Source organism: Microcaecilia unicolor, chromosome 7 (genome assembly GCF_901765095.1).
Source record: "Microcaecilia unicolor chromosome 7, aMicUni1.1, whole genome shotgun sequence".
In the NCBI taxonomy this organism is placed as follows: domain Eukaryota; kingdom Metazoa; phylum Chordata; class Amphibia; order Gymnophiona; family Siphonopidae; genus Microcaecilia; species Microcaecilia unicolor.
The window spans coordinates 95,940,233-95,955,033 of NC_044037.1; the positions used below are offsets into that span (position 1 = coordinate 95,940,233).

The 14,801-nt window shown below is 41.2% G+C and overlaps 1 protein-coding gene across 1 annotated transcript; it reads right to left on the reverse strand.

Annotated features, from left to right (window-relative positions):
• Window positions 1-707: 707 nt before the first annotated feature.
• LOC115475050 (olfactory receptor 5V1-like) lies at window positions 708-1,640 on the reverse strand. Its single transcript, XM_030210788.1, has one exon. It carries the CDS (start codon window positions 1,638-1,640, stop codon window positions 708-710), a length of 933 nt encoding a protein of 310 aa, XP_030066648.1.
• Between the last annotated feature and the right edge of the window lie 13,161 nt (window positions 1,641-14,801).

Below are 14,801 nucleotides of genomic sequence, written 5' to 3' on the forward strand. Positions count from 1 at the left end.
GGTTATTTGGTGCAGTCCCACTTCCACCCTCACTGCATGATTCATGTTTCACAAAAGTCTTTGGGACCTTTAACAAAACTGTGATAGAAAATAGCCTTAACACGTGGTAACATAGGAAATTTCTGCATGCTAAGACCATTTCTGCTGCGGCCTTAAAATAGCTACTTTTCAATTTATTTTTCTCAGACTGTGCATTAATGTTATCATTAGCATGTAACAACTGAAAATACCACAGGAGCACTTACCATCTCCTATTTAGAAGGCGCTAAGGGCTCCTGCTTTAAAAACATATAAACCGGTTAGCATTCAGTAATGTCAGCGTGCTTATTGATTTACACTTCTATGCCCACTTTTTGCCCTTGGCACACCCACAGCCAAAAGTTTGAAAAAAATAGCACCCGATTACCACATGTTACTGCCAAAACTAAAACACGATGATTTAACGCGTCCTGGATTAGGAATTTTGTCCCGTATTAAACACAGATGAGCACTTAACATGGTTTAGTAAAAGGACCCCAACACGGGCTTATCGCTCACTAAACAGGAGCTACCGCTGGTCTACCCCAGAAGCCCAGCGGTACTTCCCACCAGTAGCACGCCATCATATCCAGTGCTACCCAGTTACTGCCAGGTTAGCACGGGAGCCCTTACCACCACCTCAATGGGTGACGGTAAGGGTTCCCCCCGAAATGGCCATATGGCAAGTGCTAGTTCTTGGCTCTTCTAAGTGCTTTGCATAAACTTCCTTTCAGTTCCTTATTTCTCAGACTATAAATCAAGGGGTTGAGCAGTGGAATTGCAGTTATATATACTACAGTAAGCAGTTTGTTAAGATCCATGGAGTAAGCAGACTTGGGTCTCATGTATACACCAAAAGTGGTTCCATAAAATAATAGAACAACTGTGAGGTGAGAAGAACAGGTAGAAAAGGCCTTTTGTCTACCCTTTGTAGAGCGGATTTTTAAAATAGCAGAAATAATGTACACATAGGATGTAATTGTTAATATGAATGGGGTTAAACCTAGAAGTGGACTTTCAATATAAGTTATGGTTTCAATGACAGAGGTCCCAGAACATGACAGGCTCATCAATGCTGTCATGTCACAAAAGAAATGGTTAATTTTGTTGGAGCTACAGAAAGATGACTGCGATATTAAATTAACATGAGGAACTGGATTTAGAAACGCAGTTGTCCATGAAACAGTGGCTAGAATGATGCAGACTTTCCTTTTCATGATGATAGTATAACGCAAGGGATTGCAGATGGCAACATAGCGATCATAGGCCATGGCGGTGAGAAGGTAGATCTCAACATCTGTACAGGCCAGGAACAGGTACTCCTGGATCATACACTGCATGAAAGATATGGTCTTATTCTGTGCTATGAGCACTGCTAACAATTTAGGCACTGTGACAGTCACATAACAGATTTCTAGGAAGGACAAGTTGCTCAGGAAGAAGAACATGGGACTATGCAGATGGGAATCGAAGCAAACTGTGAGTATAATAAGAAGGTTTCCTGTCAAGGACATCAGGTAAATAATCAAAAACACAAGAAAAAGAAGAAGCTGCATCTCAGGAAACTCAAAGAATCCCAGAATGATGAATTCTGTCACTTCAGATTCATTTCTCTTTTCCATTTCTCTGATTGTCATTAACTACTGGAATAAGAAGGGGCAAAACAAAAAAGAAATTATGGCAAGTGTGTCTAATGTGCACATTATTTCTTTATAATAAGTAATACAATCATATTCTATAGCTCAGAGCTCTCCTATGTAAGAAAAGTATAAAATAAAATAAAAAATCTGTTCATGCTTTTTGAATGGAAGCTAGGGTATAACTTCTGTTCCCAAATGGATACATTAAGATTGAAGTAGATATTAAAAAGTTTTTATTGAATAAAGTAAAATCCTACATGGCCATGTTTCACAAAATGAAGAAAGAACAAAAAGGGTCCTCATACATTCCACGGGGAAAGACAAAAAGCACACAGTGGCAAATAAACGTTTGGACACTTTTCCCCATGGTTTGCCTTGGTTATTTGGTACAGTCCCACTTCCACCCTCACTGCATGTTTCATGTTTCACAAAAGTCTTTGGGATCTTTAACAAAACTGTGATAGAAAATAGCCTTAGCACGTGGTAACACAGGACATTTCTGCATACTAAGACCATTTCTGCTGCGGCCTTAAAATAGCTACTTTTCAATTTATTTTTCTCAGGCTGTGCATTAATGTTATCATTAGGATGTAGCAACTGAAAATAACACAGGAGCACTTACCATCTCCTAAGGGCTAAGGGCTCCTGCTTTAAAAACATATAAACCGGTTAGCATTCAGTAATGTCAGCGTGCTTATTGATTTACACTTCCATGCCCATTTTTTGCCCATGGCACACTCATAGCTAAAAGTTTGAAAAAAATATCACCCCATTACCACATGCTACTGCCAAAACTAACGCACAATGATTCAACACATCCTGGATTAGGAATATTTTCCCATATTAAGAACACATCAGCACTTAACATGGTTTAGTAAAAGGTCCCATTTGTCAGAGGTACAAACTAAAACAATAAAAATATAATTAATTTAAAAAATGTAATATAAGCATTAATTAGTATCTCAAATATAGACGTACATGAAATAATTGTGTAAGCAATCTAATATTTAATAGGCATAACAGATGATATCCATTATAAAGGCCCTTTTACTAAGGTGTGCCTAAAAGTGTCTTGCACTGGTGTAGGCGCATGTTTTGCACACATGCTGGTCCATTTATTCAGCTCCCCTGGATAAAAGGCATTTTTTGTGCTGGAAAATGGATGTGCAGAAAAATTAAAACCAGCGCATCCATTTTTGGCCTGAGACCTTACCACCACCTATTGACTTAGTGGTAAGGTCTGACATACTAACTGGGTAGTAAGCGTTCAATGCACGTAAACTGCTGATTACTGCCAGGTAAGTGCCATCCGATAGAAATTAGAAAATATTTTCTACCACGTGTTCTGGGTGCACGCCAAAAATTGATTTACCACCTGGGGCACAAGGTAGCTGGGCAGCAGTGCCAATTTGACACACATTGGATACGTGTAGGCGCCCACGCTCCTTAGTAAAAGGGCCCCATAATGAGTTGTCATTGTCAATCTGTCAGTTCATTGTCGGATTGTGCACAATATTTGAAACATTAATGCATTTACATTCATATATATTCATTCAATGATGCACAATAACTGGAATTTTTTCAATTGAGTTGGAGCTTTTTAAAATTGTAATTCTACATATGTAACTATAAGGTAGTTTGCCTTCGAAACTAGGGGCCCTGTTTATTAAGGAGCACTACCATTTTTAGAATGTGCTAACCATGTAGATGCCCATAATATTCCTAAGGGCATCTACACGGTTAGCATGCGATAATTAGCGGAGTTTAAAAAAGGTTTGGACGGCTTCCTAAAGGAAAAGTCCATAGACCATTATTAAATGGATTTGGGGAAAATCCACTATTTCTGGGGTAAGCAGTATAAAATGTTTTTTACTTTTTTGGGATTTTGCCAGGTATTTGTGACCTGGATTGGCCACTGTTGGAAACAGGATGCAGGGCTTGATGGACCTTTGGTATTTCCCAGTATGGCAATACTTATGTACTTATGTATATTAGAGCACTCTAAAAACAATAGCGCACCTTTGTAAACAGTCCCTTAATTTATATTAGTAAAACTAAGACAATGTTGAAAACATGACTCATAGAACATAGGAGTTGTATTAGGGGTGATTGACAAAAAAAAACAATAGTGCAACATGCAATGGCATTGGAATACAAAATTGAACAATTTTTTTGCTGTTTTGTTTTTGTCTTTTGGTTATTTCTGTTTTACTTAAAACATGGAGGAAAGGTGATATAAACTCAGAACTTTTACAAACTGAGCAGAGTTTAAATCAAGGCATCAAGTGTAGGGTCCTGTTTACTAAACCACGCTTAGGACGTGCTATCATTTTTAGTATGCGTTAATGATTAGGGTGCGCTAAACACTAAAATCACCCATATATTCCTATGGGTGAATCTTGAGTTTAGCATGCGCTAAAATGCTAGTGCACCTAAGTAAACAGGGCCCTTATTATGTTTTTTTAATGAAAGTTAAAATATTTTCCTTCCTGTATTTCAGAAATACCACTGACTTCCTATTTATCAGAGAATTAGGGAGGGTGGCTTTTTTTGGTATGCCCTTTATTTATGAAATCAGCATCACTGGAAATTCATGATTAACAATATTATCAATTATTTAAAACCAATTTGAAATTCCATTTTTTAGGAAACTGTTTTGGGTGGTTGATTTGGTTGTCTCTCTAGGCAGAGGACCTGTAGAGGATAAGACTTGAATGCTTGGCAGCTGATGGTTCTTGGAATTAATGGGTTTGCTTTTATTCAGTGGTGTACCAAGGGGGGGGGCGGTCTGCCCCAGGTGCACGCCACTGGGGGGGGGGGTGCCGTGCGCCTGCCGGCTCTTCGTTTTCATGCTCCCTGTGCCCCGGAACATATCCAGCTGCAAACTATGCCAAAACATTTCACTGGACACCACAGTCATTCACAAAGGAAAAATATTCAACATTAAGGAATCTTTCACATGCTCAGCTTCCAATGTGGTAGATATCATTCAGTGTAAAAAATGCAGTGAAGGGTGCTACATTGGAGAAACAAGTCAGATGCTAAAGAAGAGATTTAATTTACATAGACACTATATGAAAAAATGCTAGTATCAACCAGGATGTCACCTCTGTGGGGCAACACTTTACAAAACCAGAACACTGTACCAGTGCTTTTATGGTAAGAATTTTAAAAGGGAACTTTAAAACAATACAGGAACGTAAGACCTTTGAAGTCAGAATGATTAAATTGTTTGACACCCACCAGACAGGACTTAACAAAGATCTGAGTTTTCTAGCCCATTATAAACTATAAAATTGTATTGCTTTGTCACCCTCTTATCTCCTTGCATATCTCCCTGCCCCTCATCCACCCGACTCTTCCTGACTCTCACCTAACCCACCCTCATCCTGTTGGACTTCACTGAAATGCTTTGATGTTTCACTTATATATACTGTCATCTACCAACATTTGCTTATTTTTGATCTGACAAAGAAGGGCTACCTTTGAAAACTAATCAAAAAAATGTATTGTACATAAATACATAAGTATTGCCATACTGGGAAAGACCAAAGGTTCATCAAGCCCAGCATCCTGTTTTCAACAGTGGCCAATCCAGGTCACAAATACCTGGCAAGATCCCAAAAAGTACAAAACATTTTACACTGCTTATCCCAGAAATAGTGGATTTTCCCCAAGTCCATTTAATAACGGTCTATGGACTTTTCCTTTAGGAAGCCATCCAAACCTTTTTTAAACTCTGCTAAGCTAACCGCCTTTACCACATTCTCTGGCAATGAATTCCAGAGCTTGATTATTTTTTTTTGTTATTTTTGTTACATTTGTACCCCGCGCTTTCCCACTCATGGCAGGCTCAATGCGGCTTACATGGGGCAATGGAGGGTTAAGTGACTTGCCCAGAGTGACAAGGAGGTGCCTGTGCCTGAAGTGGGAATCTAACTCAGTTCCTCAGTTCCCCAAGACCAAAGTCCACCACCCTAACCACTAGGCCACTCCTCCACCCGTTGAGTGTAGAAAACTTTTCTCCGATTCATTTTAAATTTACTACATTGTAGCTTCATCGAATGCCCCCTAGTCCTAGTATTTTTGGAAAGCGTAAACAGACGCTTCACATCTACCCGTTCAACTCCACTCATTATTTTATAGACCTCTGTCATATCTCCCCTCAGATGCCATTTTTCTAAGCTGAAGAGCCCTAGCTGCTTTAGCCTTTCCTCATAGGGAAGTTGTCCCATCCCCTTTATCATTTTCGTCCCCCTTCTCTGCACCTTTTCTAATTCCACTATATCTTTTTTGAGATGCAGCGACCAGAATTGAACACAATATTTGAGGTGCGGTCGCACCATGGAGCAATACAAATAACATAGCCAATAAAAAAGGTATCATCTTGTTTTCCATGTTTTATTTTGTTTTATTTCTATTGATTACCTTTAAAAGTGGACTAACATGACTACCACATTTCTCTTTTTCACTGTATGAAACCTTTCTAATGGAAAATGCCTTATAAAAATTGATCCCATTTAAGACTGCAAATTAGTCATCTTTATGCATCTGCTCTTTGAGATGAGATGGATTAGAAAAGATCAATGTAGCAGTTACAAAACTCCACTTTCAGCATAGAGCATTAGGTGATATGGTTCTATAGCTGTATGTTGGTATGTATAAATTTCTAATCAAAATATAGACAAAGAAAGGTATACTTACTTTTACTACTTAATTTTGTGACAAGGGATATTTTCTTCATGATAGCAAAGACTTGGATCAGGCAGATGTATTTAAGAGATTTCTGGGACCTATGAGGTAAAATCCCAAAAGAATTTTCCAAGCTTCAGGTGTACAACATGAATAAAAGCATAACAACCTGAAAAGTGCACTGTGTCAGCATTGTGCAAAGACATGCTGTTCTGACAGAGTGCATGCTTAATCTCAGGGCAATTTCTCCAAATGAGTTCCATGTTTAATTAACATTTACAGGAAGCCTTCAGGATGCCAAATCAGGGTGTTCTGAATGATTTGCAAACAATATATATCTTTATCCCTAAGCTCGTTATAGAGAAAATTACAATAATCTAATTGATAATAACCAATGAGTGAACCAGTATGTTAATTGCCGAAGGGTAGATCAAAGAATGTATTGAATGAATAAATTGAAGTTTGTAGAAAGGACGCCTAACCACCTGGGAAATTTGGGATTTGAAAGAAAGCTTAGAATCTAGAAGGATTCCCAGAATGTAGAGGGTCTCAACTTGGGGGGGCAAGACTATTGGAGAGAAGAACAGGTGTAGGTAAAACTCTATCCTGCCTTTCAGAGAAAATAATAGATTTGGATTTTTTGGGACTCAAAACAAGCTTGTGTTCATACAGCCAGTTAGTAATCTGAGATAGTTTTGTGTATCATGCAAATCAGCTTTTGGACAGCAACCACACATTTAAAGAAAAAACAATATACATTGCTAAATCTAACTGTTAGACACAATGAACTTTGCTTATTGTGTGAGGAAGTTTAATGTTGCGTCCGAAACACTGGAGGAGGAGTGAGCCCTTGTGCCACTACCAGGGAAGGCTGGCTAGGCAGCCGACACCCCCTTGTACTTCACCTGTACCCACCAGCTTTCCCCAAGGGTTGAGCCCTCAGGTGCTAGTGGCCGGCAGGACTTAGGAGAGATTCAGATGAAAGATCCAATGGACAGAATAGGATGGGGCAGGCCGTAACAGAAGCAGGTTGATAGACGGTTCGAGGCCCAGGGCTGACTGGCAAGATGTGGTTATAGGGTTCAGGCAGAAGTCCAGGCAGGCGGCAGGCAAAGTGTGGTCAGGGTCTTGGCAGAGGTCCAGGCAGGGCAGGTCAAATCAAGGTAAAATGCAGGGCAGAAAAGCACAGGAGAGAGCAGGCAGATCCTGTTGCCGAAGCCCCAAGGCCAGAGAGATGCCTGAAAATAAAGGCCTGAACCTGTCAGCTGGCAGGGTACCGCCTGGACATCCACGGCTACTGGACTGTGGAGGAAGAAGTGACAGCACTCAGAGACCGGGAGGGACGCAATTGCAGTTTGGAACATCGTGGGAGGAAACTGTGGCAGGAAGAAGACACCGCACCAGAGGAGGTCGAGTGCTAGGGTTGTACGTTGGCAGGGACGTGCCTGTATCTTCCAGGTGAGACACGGCCCAACGGTTGAACCCTGAAGGGCCCACAGGTATAGTGGCATGGCATTTACCCTACCATATTTTTTGACATCCAATGAGTTTAATTCTTGATTAACCGGCAATTTCAAATTCCAATTTTATACTTAGTACCCAAAGTTCACAAGGATTTTCAAGACCCCCTTGAGCCAACAATTGTCTCTTTGCCGTATTCTATGTTAGAGACAGAAATAAATGCATGGACACATTCTTGCAACCTTTGATAAGTATATAAGTGTTGCCATACTGAGACAGACCGAAAGTCCTTCAAGCCCAGTATCCTGTTTCCAACAGTGGCCAATCCAGGTCACAAGTACCTGGCAAGATCCCAAAGCAATACAATATATTTTATCAGGGGCAGACTGACCATTCGGGCAACAGAGCAGTGCCAGAGGGACCAGAGGCTCTAGGAGGCCAGGAGGCTCTGCCCGGATGCCCGCCGTACACTACAGCCCTCCCCAGTCCTGCCTTTAAAAACGCGCCGCTGATGATCTAATGGCCTCTGCTGGGGGGGAACATGTTCCTTCCTGCCCATTATGCTGCCGCTATTCCCCCTGCCCGGCACTGCTGAACTTTAAAAATGGTGGCCGAGACTCTCTGCAGAAGTCTCGCAGACTGTCGAGACCCACGAGACTACCGTGGGAAGTCTCAGCCACCATTTTGAAAACACAGCGGCACCAGCAAGTGGGGGAATTGTGGCAGTGCAGCAGGCAGGAAAGAACATGCTCCTCCCCCCGCAGAGACCACTAGACCACCATGGCCCTTCAGGTAAGACCGGGGAAGTAGCTGCTAGTTTCTCTGTATACAATTATGTGGATGCCCGTCGACATGATTTAGTGATTTAGAAAAACAGCGTCATATACAGATACACCTAATAATAAAGAATATGTGCATATAGATAAATGCTGTTGTATTTTCTTCAGCTTGAACTAGCTTAAGGTTAAAGTTACCTAACTTTCCCTCCCCCCAAATATCAAGTGAATATATAACAATTTAATGAATTAAAACTGGCACGTATCAAATTCTTAAAGAAAGTAGCTATTATTTGGACTGCTGCACCACCATTTCTCTTGGTGTCTTTTCTATTGTCTCATCACACATGTTAACAAAATGGCGCCCTTCATTTTAGAGATGCCCTGGAGCTATAAGCCAATACTAAAATGACACGTCATGCTTAATATGCTGACGTTACCTTAAAGTTCACTGAATAAGAATTAAATGCAATCTTATTATAAACACTGTAAAGACCTCAATTAAAAAAAGATATTCCAATCAATAACTGCATTCAATCCTCTTGGTTCTAAGGTATTGAACATATGAATCCATTGTTGTTCTTTTTGAGTTAATAATTTCCCCCTGCCCTCCCCCCCTCTTCTATTATCTTCCACTTGGTCAATTACAAAGCACTGTAGATACCAAAATTATGTTGTTCTTTTATGCAATGTTATACAATGGGAACTTCTTTTTTATGAATAACACAAAATCTATGCTCATTCATTCTTGTTTTAAATTTCTTAATGGTTTTCCCTATATACCATTTATTACAAGTACATATTATTGTATATATTTCATATGTGCTATTACAATTCATTGTCTGAAAATGTATGTTTTGGCAGTGTGTTCCTCAGATGTTCAGTCAGGTCCCACGCAGGTCTGCTTCTCATATGGAATATAAACACAGCAGCCCATATCTCAGATAAGAGCCTCTTTTTATACAGAAATCACAGGTTGCAGCTATACTAATGATACATATTCTGGCCTTGTGGGTGACACATATATAACATTGTTATCCCCATTGTTGTGACTTCAGGGGCCACAGGATTGTCTCACTGGCACCACATTAAGGGGGCACCTAGACAAAGGTCCACAGTTTCATAAACAGTGTGCAGTTTTGCCAGCCACAGCATCTCTGCAGCTGCAACGGTAACTCCAAGAGTCCTTGGCTGTTCTGGCCATGATGTCAATTCTGATAACAACCTTATTATTCTAGCACATTGGAGGCTTGTCAGCAGTCTGTCTATATTCAAGGTCGAGGCTTTATCAAATCACAGGCTTTAGAGATGGAAAGTCCGAGTCTGTATATTAAAGTCAGGTTATTAATGCTGGATAGTGCCATATGTTATAATCCCATATATCATTTGTTATATAGGAACACCTGTAGTGCTTCATAGTGCTGGTTTTGCTCCTACAGCGCCTGGAGTAATACTTTCTATTTCACGCTGTTTTTGTTTTTCCTTGTTTGCTGATCATCTTCTTTGAAGAGCTTTTTCTCCTGCTTTCATATTCTGTTGGTTCCATTCCTGTATTTACAGATTAATTCTCACTCATTCCTTCAGCCCAATCTTAATGGTAGAACTCAGTGCTGGATGCTTGCTCTCATATTTCAAAGCAAAACAGCAAAAGTAGAGGCTGACAAATGCGCAAACCAATAGGGAGATAATCTCAAAAAACAGTTTATTCAATATCAAGGACCCGACACGGTCCGTGTTTTGGCGCCAAAGCGCCTGCCTCAGGGGTCACAATCAACTTTCTACAAAAAAACAGGACAAATTAAAAACATAATATTAAGAGATTTCAAATAAAATATATCCGCCTTAATAAAATATGTAGCCAAACATATACGGACATTCATAATGGTATTGCAAATTTGTGAATATATACTGATAAATTATGTAAAAAAATGTTAATATATTATAATTATGTGAGCAGACAAATTCCTATCCCCTGAATCACAGGATCCTTTCACATTCGGGGTCTAACTACCCTAAGTCATTGTTATTATAAGAATAGAAGAGTAGCCATACTGGGTCAGACCAGTGGTCAGTCTAGCTCAGTATCCTGCTTCCAACAGTGGCCAAACTAGGTCATAATACCTGGCAGAAACCAAAATAGAAGCATCATTCCATGCTACTGTAGGGACAAAACCCTGCATAAAGCACTATCACAGAGCACTACCCTACGTTATGAGCCTGACTTTTACAGACTTGGCCATTGTCAGCTCTCATGCAGAGTCTTAATACTGTGGAAGGCCTCTAGGATAAGGCAAAGACATCCAGTCTGACAAAAGCAAAACAATTGCTTACTATAGTAACTTTTGTTTACTGTACTTGGGACAGTAAGAAGAACATACAGGACAACACTAGAGAACATTATGACATCAAGTTGTGTCAACCTCGAACCAAGATCCAAGGAGAATAAGAACCCCTTCCCTAAAGCTATTATCAGCTAGTTGGCTAGCATGCTGTTATCTGATTTGGCCAAGAAAACTGCTATCAGCTGGCTCCGAGCCTGCCATAGAATGAAGGCTTGTTAATCTGTGGTATCAATTTCATACTTACTCTTACCTAGCTGGAAGGAGTTATCTGAGTGCCTGAGTTCCTGATCGTGTGCTATCATCAGGTCCTTACTACTGTGAATCCGGTGTTTATGAGTTACCATTTGTCAGGTTGAACTGCTATCTCCTTGATGCCTGGTTGTGCCTCGGTTGTTAGGTATCCTATAAATTTCAAGATTAGGCTACTATGTGCTATCTTAGTTCCATGGACAGATACTTAACATACTATACTATCATTTTGAAGATTTTGCACATTTCACTGTCTCTGATCATATCGCTGCCAATATTAACAGCTTTGCTATATTTTTATAATAACATCTGAGCATTGTGTCTGTTACTCTCAGTAGACATACAAATATAAGGTATAATTAATCTGGAATGTTGTGAATAGGGACTGTTGGTGAGAAGTTGGTGTGATAATCCAGAGTACTAAGCAAAAATTTACTTCTCACTCACCAGCCTTTCACGAGGTCTGCTAGAATGTGATTTGTCCCCACATTTTGGAAGTTCCATCAATATGTAGTGTGTTTCACACTATATTCTACTCAACATTTTGAAGTGTAATATACACAGTTGCTTAACATCTGTGCTGTGTTCAGCCATGCTGCTTTCAGCACTGTCACATTCCTCTTTGCTGTGACAGAAGTGATTTGTTATTTACAACTTTCTGAGAGAACTGTTTTAACTGTTTAAAGGCTCATATACACATTGCTGTGTGTGTGTGTTATCTTTTAAAGCTGTTCTGTTCATAATATCTGTGTTGAAGGTTTCAGCGGGGCTTACACGCCATTTGTTTTAATTGCCTTCAGAGTTTGTGTTGATAAGAACAAAGCAAAAGCACTAACGAGCTTTCTTTTAAAGCTATATTGTTAAGTTGGCTGCTGAGGGATTTTATACCATAACAGTTTTTTTAATCCTTCCTGATTTGTTTACAGAGACATGGTTGACAGCATTTTGAATGCAAATCACTACACACGGGTCTTAGCTATCCTTGCAGAACTACGATTTAGTAAGGACTAGTGTGTGTTATAGTTGGAGAAGGAGGAGCAAGAATTGGGAAATACACAAGCATTTTTATTGGCCCAAGCACAGACTGATTATGCACAAAGGCAGGATTTAAATCACTCTCTAAAGACAGAAATTGGTTGGGTAGCTCAAGCATTCTTTGAAACCTTAGAGTATTTGCATGGACTTACATTGAACACTGAGGTATGAATCTTCAATGTAAGTTCATGTCATCCATTGGGTTGACCGAGATAGCCCATTGGGAGAGACTTTCACAAGGTTGCAAAGACTACAAGCTATGTATGCACAACATGCTGGAGTGATAGTTTAGTGAATTGGCCCAAACTTTATCTGGTAAATGACATAGATTGCAGTAATTAGTGTGCTAATCTGATCGCGAGCCCTTGTGCCTAAGCCGGGGCTTAGGAAGGACCTTGGCCAAGGCCTAGGGTAGACCAAACAGGCGCTAAGCAATACCACCAGCCAGAAAGCCCCGCACACTCAGGACAATCAACAAGCACCACCAGAAAAGGGAGATAGGCCACTCAGGCGGGCTGCAAGGCTGATCCGGAACCCACTCTTACAGAGTTTATTTATTTATTTATTTATTTATTTATTTATTTATTTACGTGTTGCTTATATCCCACATTTTCCCACTCATGCAGGCGCAATGTGGCTTACAGAAAGTTAAGTAAAAATTACAAAGGTAAAAGCACAGAAAAGCATACAAGATGCAAAAAGGGGGAGGAGAATCTAACAGTATGAGCTAGGCAGGGAAGGGACAAGGGGGTGCATCAATCAACAGCGGAAATTAGGGAGTAAGTCTTGGCAAAGAAGTAGGTCTTTAACAGCTTCTTGAAGAGGGTATGGTCCTCTTGAGTTTCAAGGTGGCGAGGTAGAGCGTTCCAGTGTTTGGGACTCCAGTAGCGGAAGGACGAGGTGAAGATCTTCTTGTACTTGACACCCTTACAGCTCGGGAAGTAGAGGTGGAGATAGGACCGAGCAGCAGAGTTGGCATTTCTAGGCGGAAGGTCGATCAAGGGGAGCATGTAATCCGGGGCAGCCCCATAAATGATTTTGTGTATCAGGGAGCAAAGTTTAAAGGCAATGCGCTCCTGTACTGGCAGCCAATGGAGTTTAAAGCGCAATGGTTCGGCGTGAGGAAAGCGTCATTCTCTAAGGATGAGTCTCGCTGCAGTATTTTGAGCTGTTTGGAACTTTTTCAACAAAGAGGCCTGGCAGCCCGCAAAAATTCCACTACATTAATCCAGATTGGAGAGGACGAGCCAGTGAACAAGGGTACGGAACAAATCTCTGGTAAGGAGGTGTCTTATGCACCGAAGCCTCCACATTGCCTGAAACATTTTTTTGCAGACCAAGTGCACGTGATCAGCCAGCTGGAAATGTGAGTCCAGGTGCACTCCTAAAGGTCGCAGGCTGTTAGCAATCGGAAGGGCAGAGCCCAATACTGGAAGCATTGTGTCAGATATGTGGGCGTGAGTAGACGAGAGGATAAGACACTGGGTTTTTTCCCTGTTTAGTTTGAAGCGGAACACCCGGGCCCAATGCTCCAAGGCGGAGAAACAGGCATCAATGAGGTTAGCAACTTCTGATACGGTGGAGTGAAATGGGATGTAGACTGTAATATCATCCGAGTAGATGAAAGGGTTGAGGTCCAGCTTTGAGAGTGCTGAGGCTAGAGGCATCATCATAATATTAAATAAGGTAGGTGAAAGGGGAGAGCCCTGAGGGACCCCGCAGGAGGCCTTCCATGGTTCAGAACTGGAACTGAGTCATACACTAGGGAAGGGAAAAGAACAATGAGGGGTCCCTGAAGGGACTGGCGCTCATGCAACACACACAGCGCTAGCTAGTGACACAAAGGGAAGGGCGGCAGACAAAAACTAGCGGATACAGACTACAACCAGAAGGAGAGAATGCAAACAAAGGCTACACAGAAACTCAGGTAGCGGAGGGCAAAGCCCACAGGGAAAAAGAGATAGCCGGGGACAGAATGGGATATTATAGACAGGGACGCTACAAGAGCGAAGCTCCACAGGAATGGCTAAACAGGGAAAAAAACAGGCTGAAAGATAAGGCTGCTTTCAAATAAGGACAGGAAAGAAGCAGGCACACAAGAGTACCGAAAGGGATAAGGCAGACACCAGAGAAAGGCTGCCTAACAGAGGCAGCACTCACAGAAGGCAAATACCAAGCACTGCACATAAAGGGTTAACACTGTGTAGAGGGAAACTAAACAAACAAAGCAGGAACCAGCTTATGATGGACAGAAAGGCTGGCTAACAGAGGCAGGGCTTACAGAAAGCAAATACCAAACTCTGTACATAAAGGGAACACTGAGTAAAGGGAAACTAAACAAACAAAGCAGGAATGAACTTACCACAGACAAAACAACACCAGAGCCAGGCAGGGAGAAATGAAGCAGAGGACAGAGCCAGATACAGTGCAGTGAAGCAATCAAGGACATGCTGTAACAACTAGCACACACAGAAACCACAAGCAACGAGAAGAGCAAGCAAACTCCAAAGAATACACACTGTGCCTCAAGCACAGACTGAGTGAGAGAACCAGGTTCAGCTGACACAGTGGCATGTCAGACAGCCCAG

Coding starts and splice junctions, on each gene's coding strand:
- LOC115475050 (XM_030210788.1), bottom strand. CDS start 1,640: ATGGAAAAGAGAAATGAATCTGAAGTGACAGAATTCATCATTCTGGGA.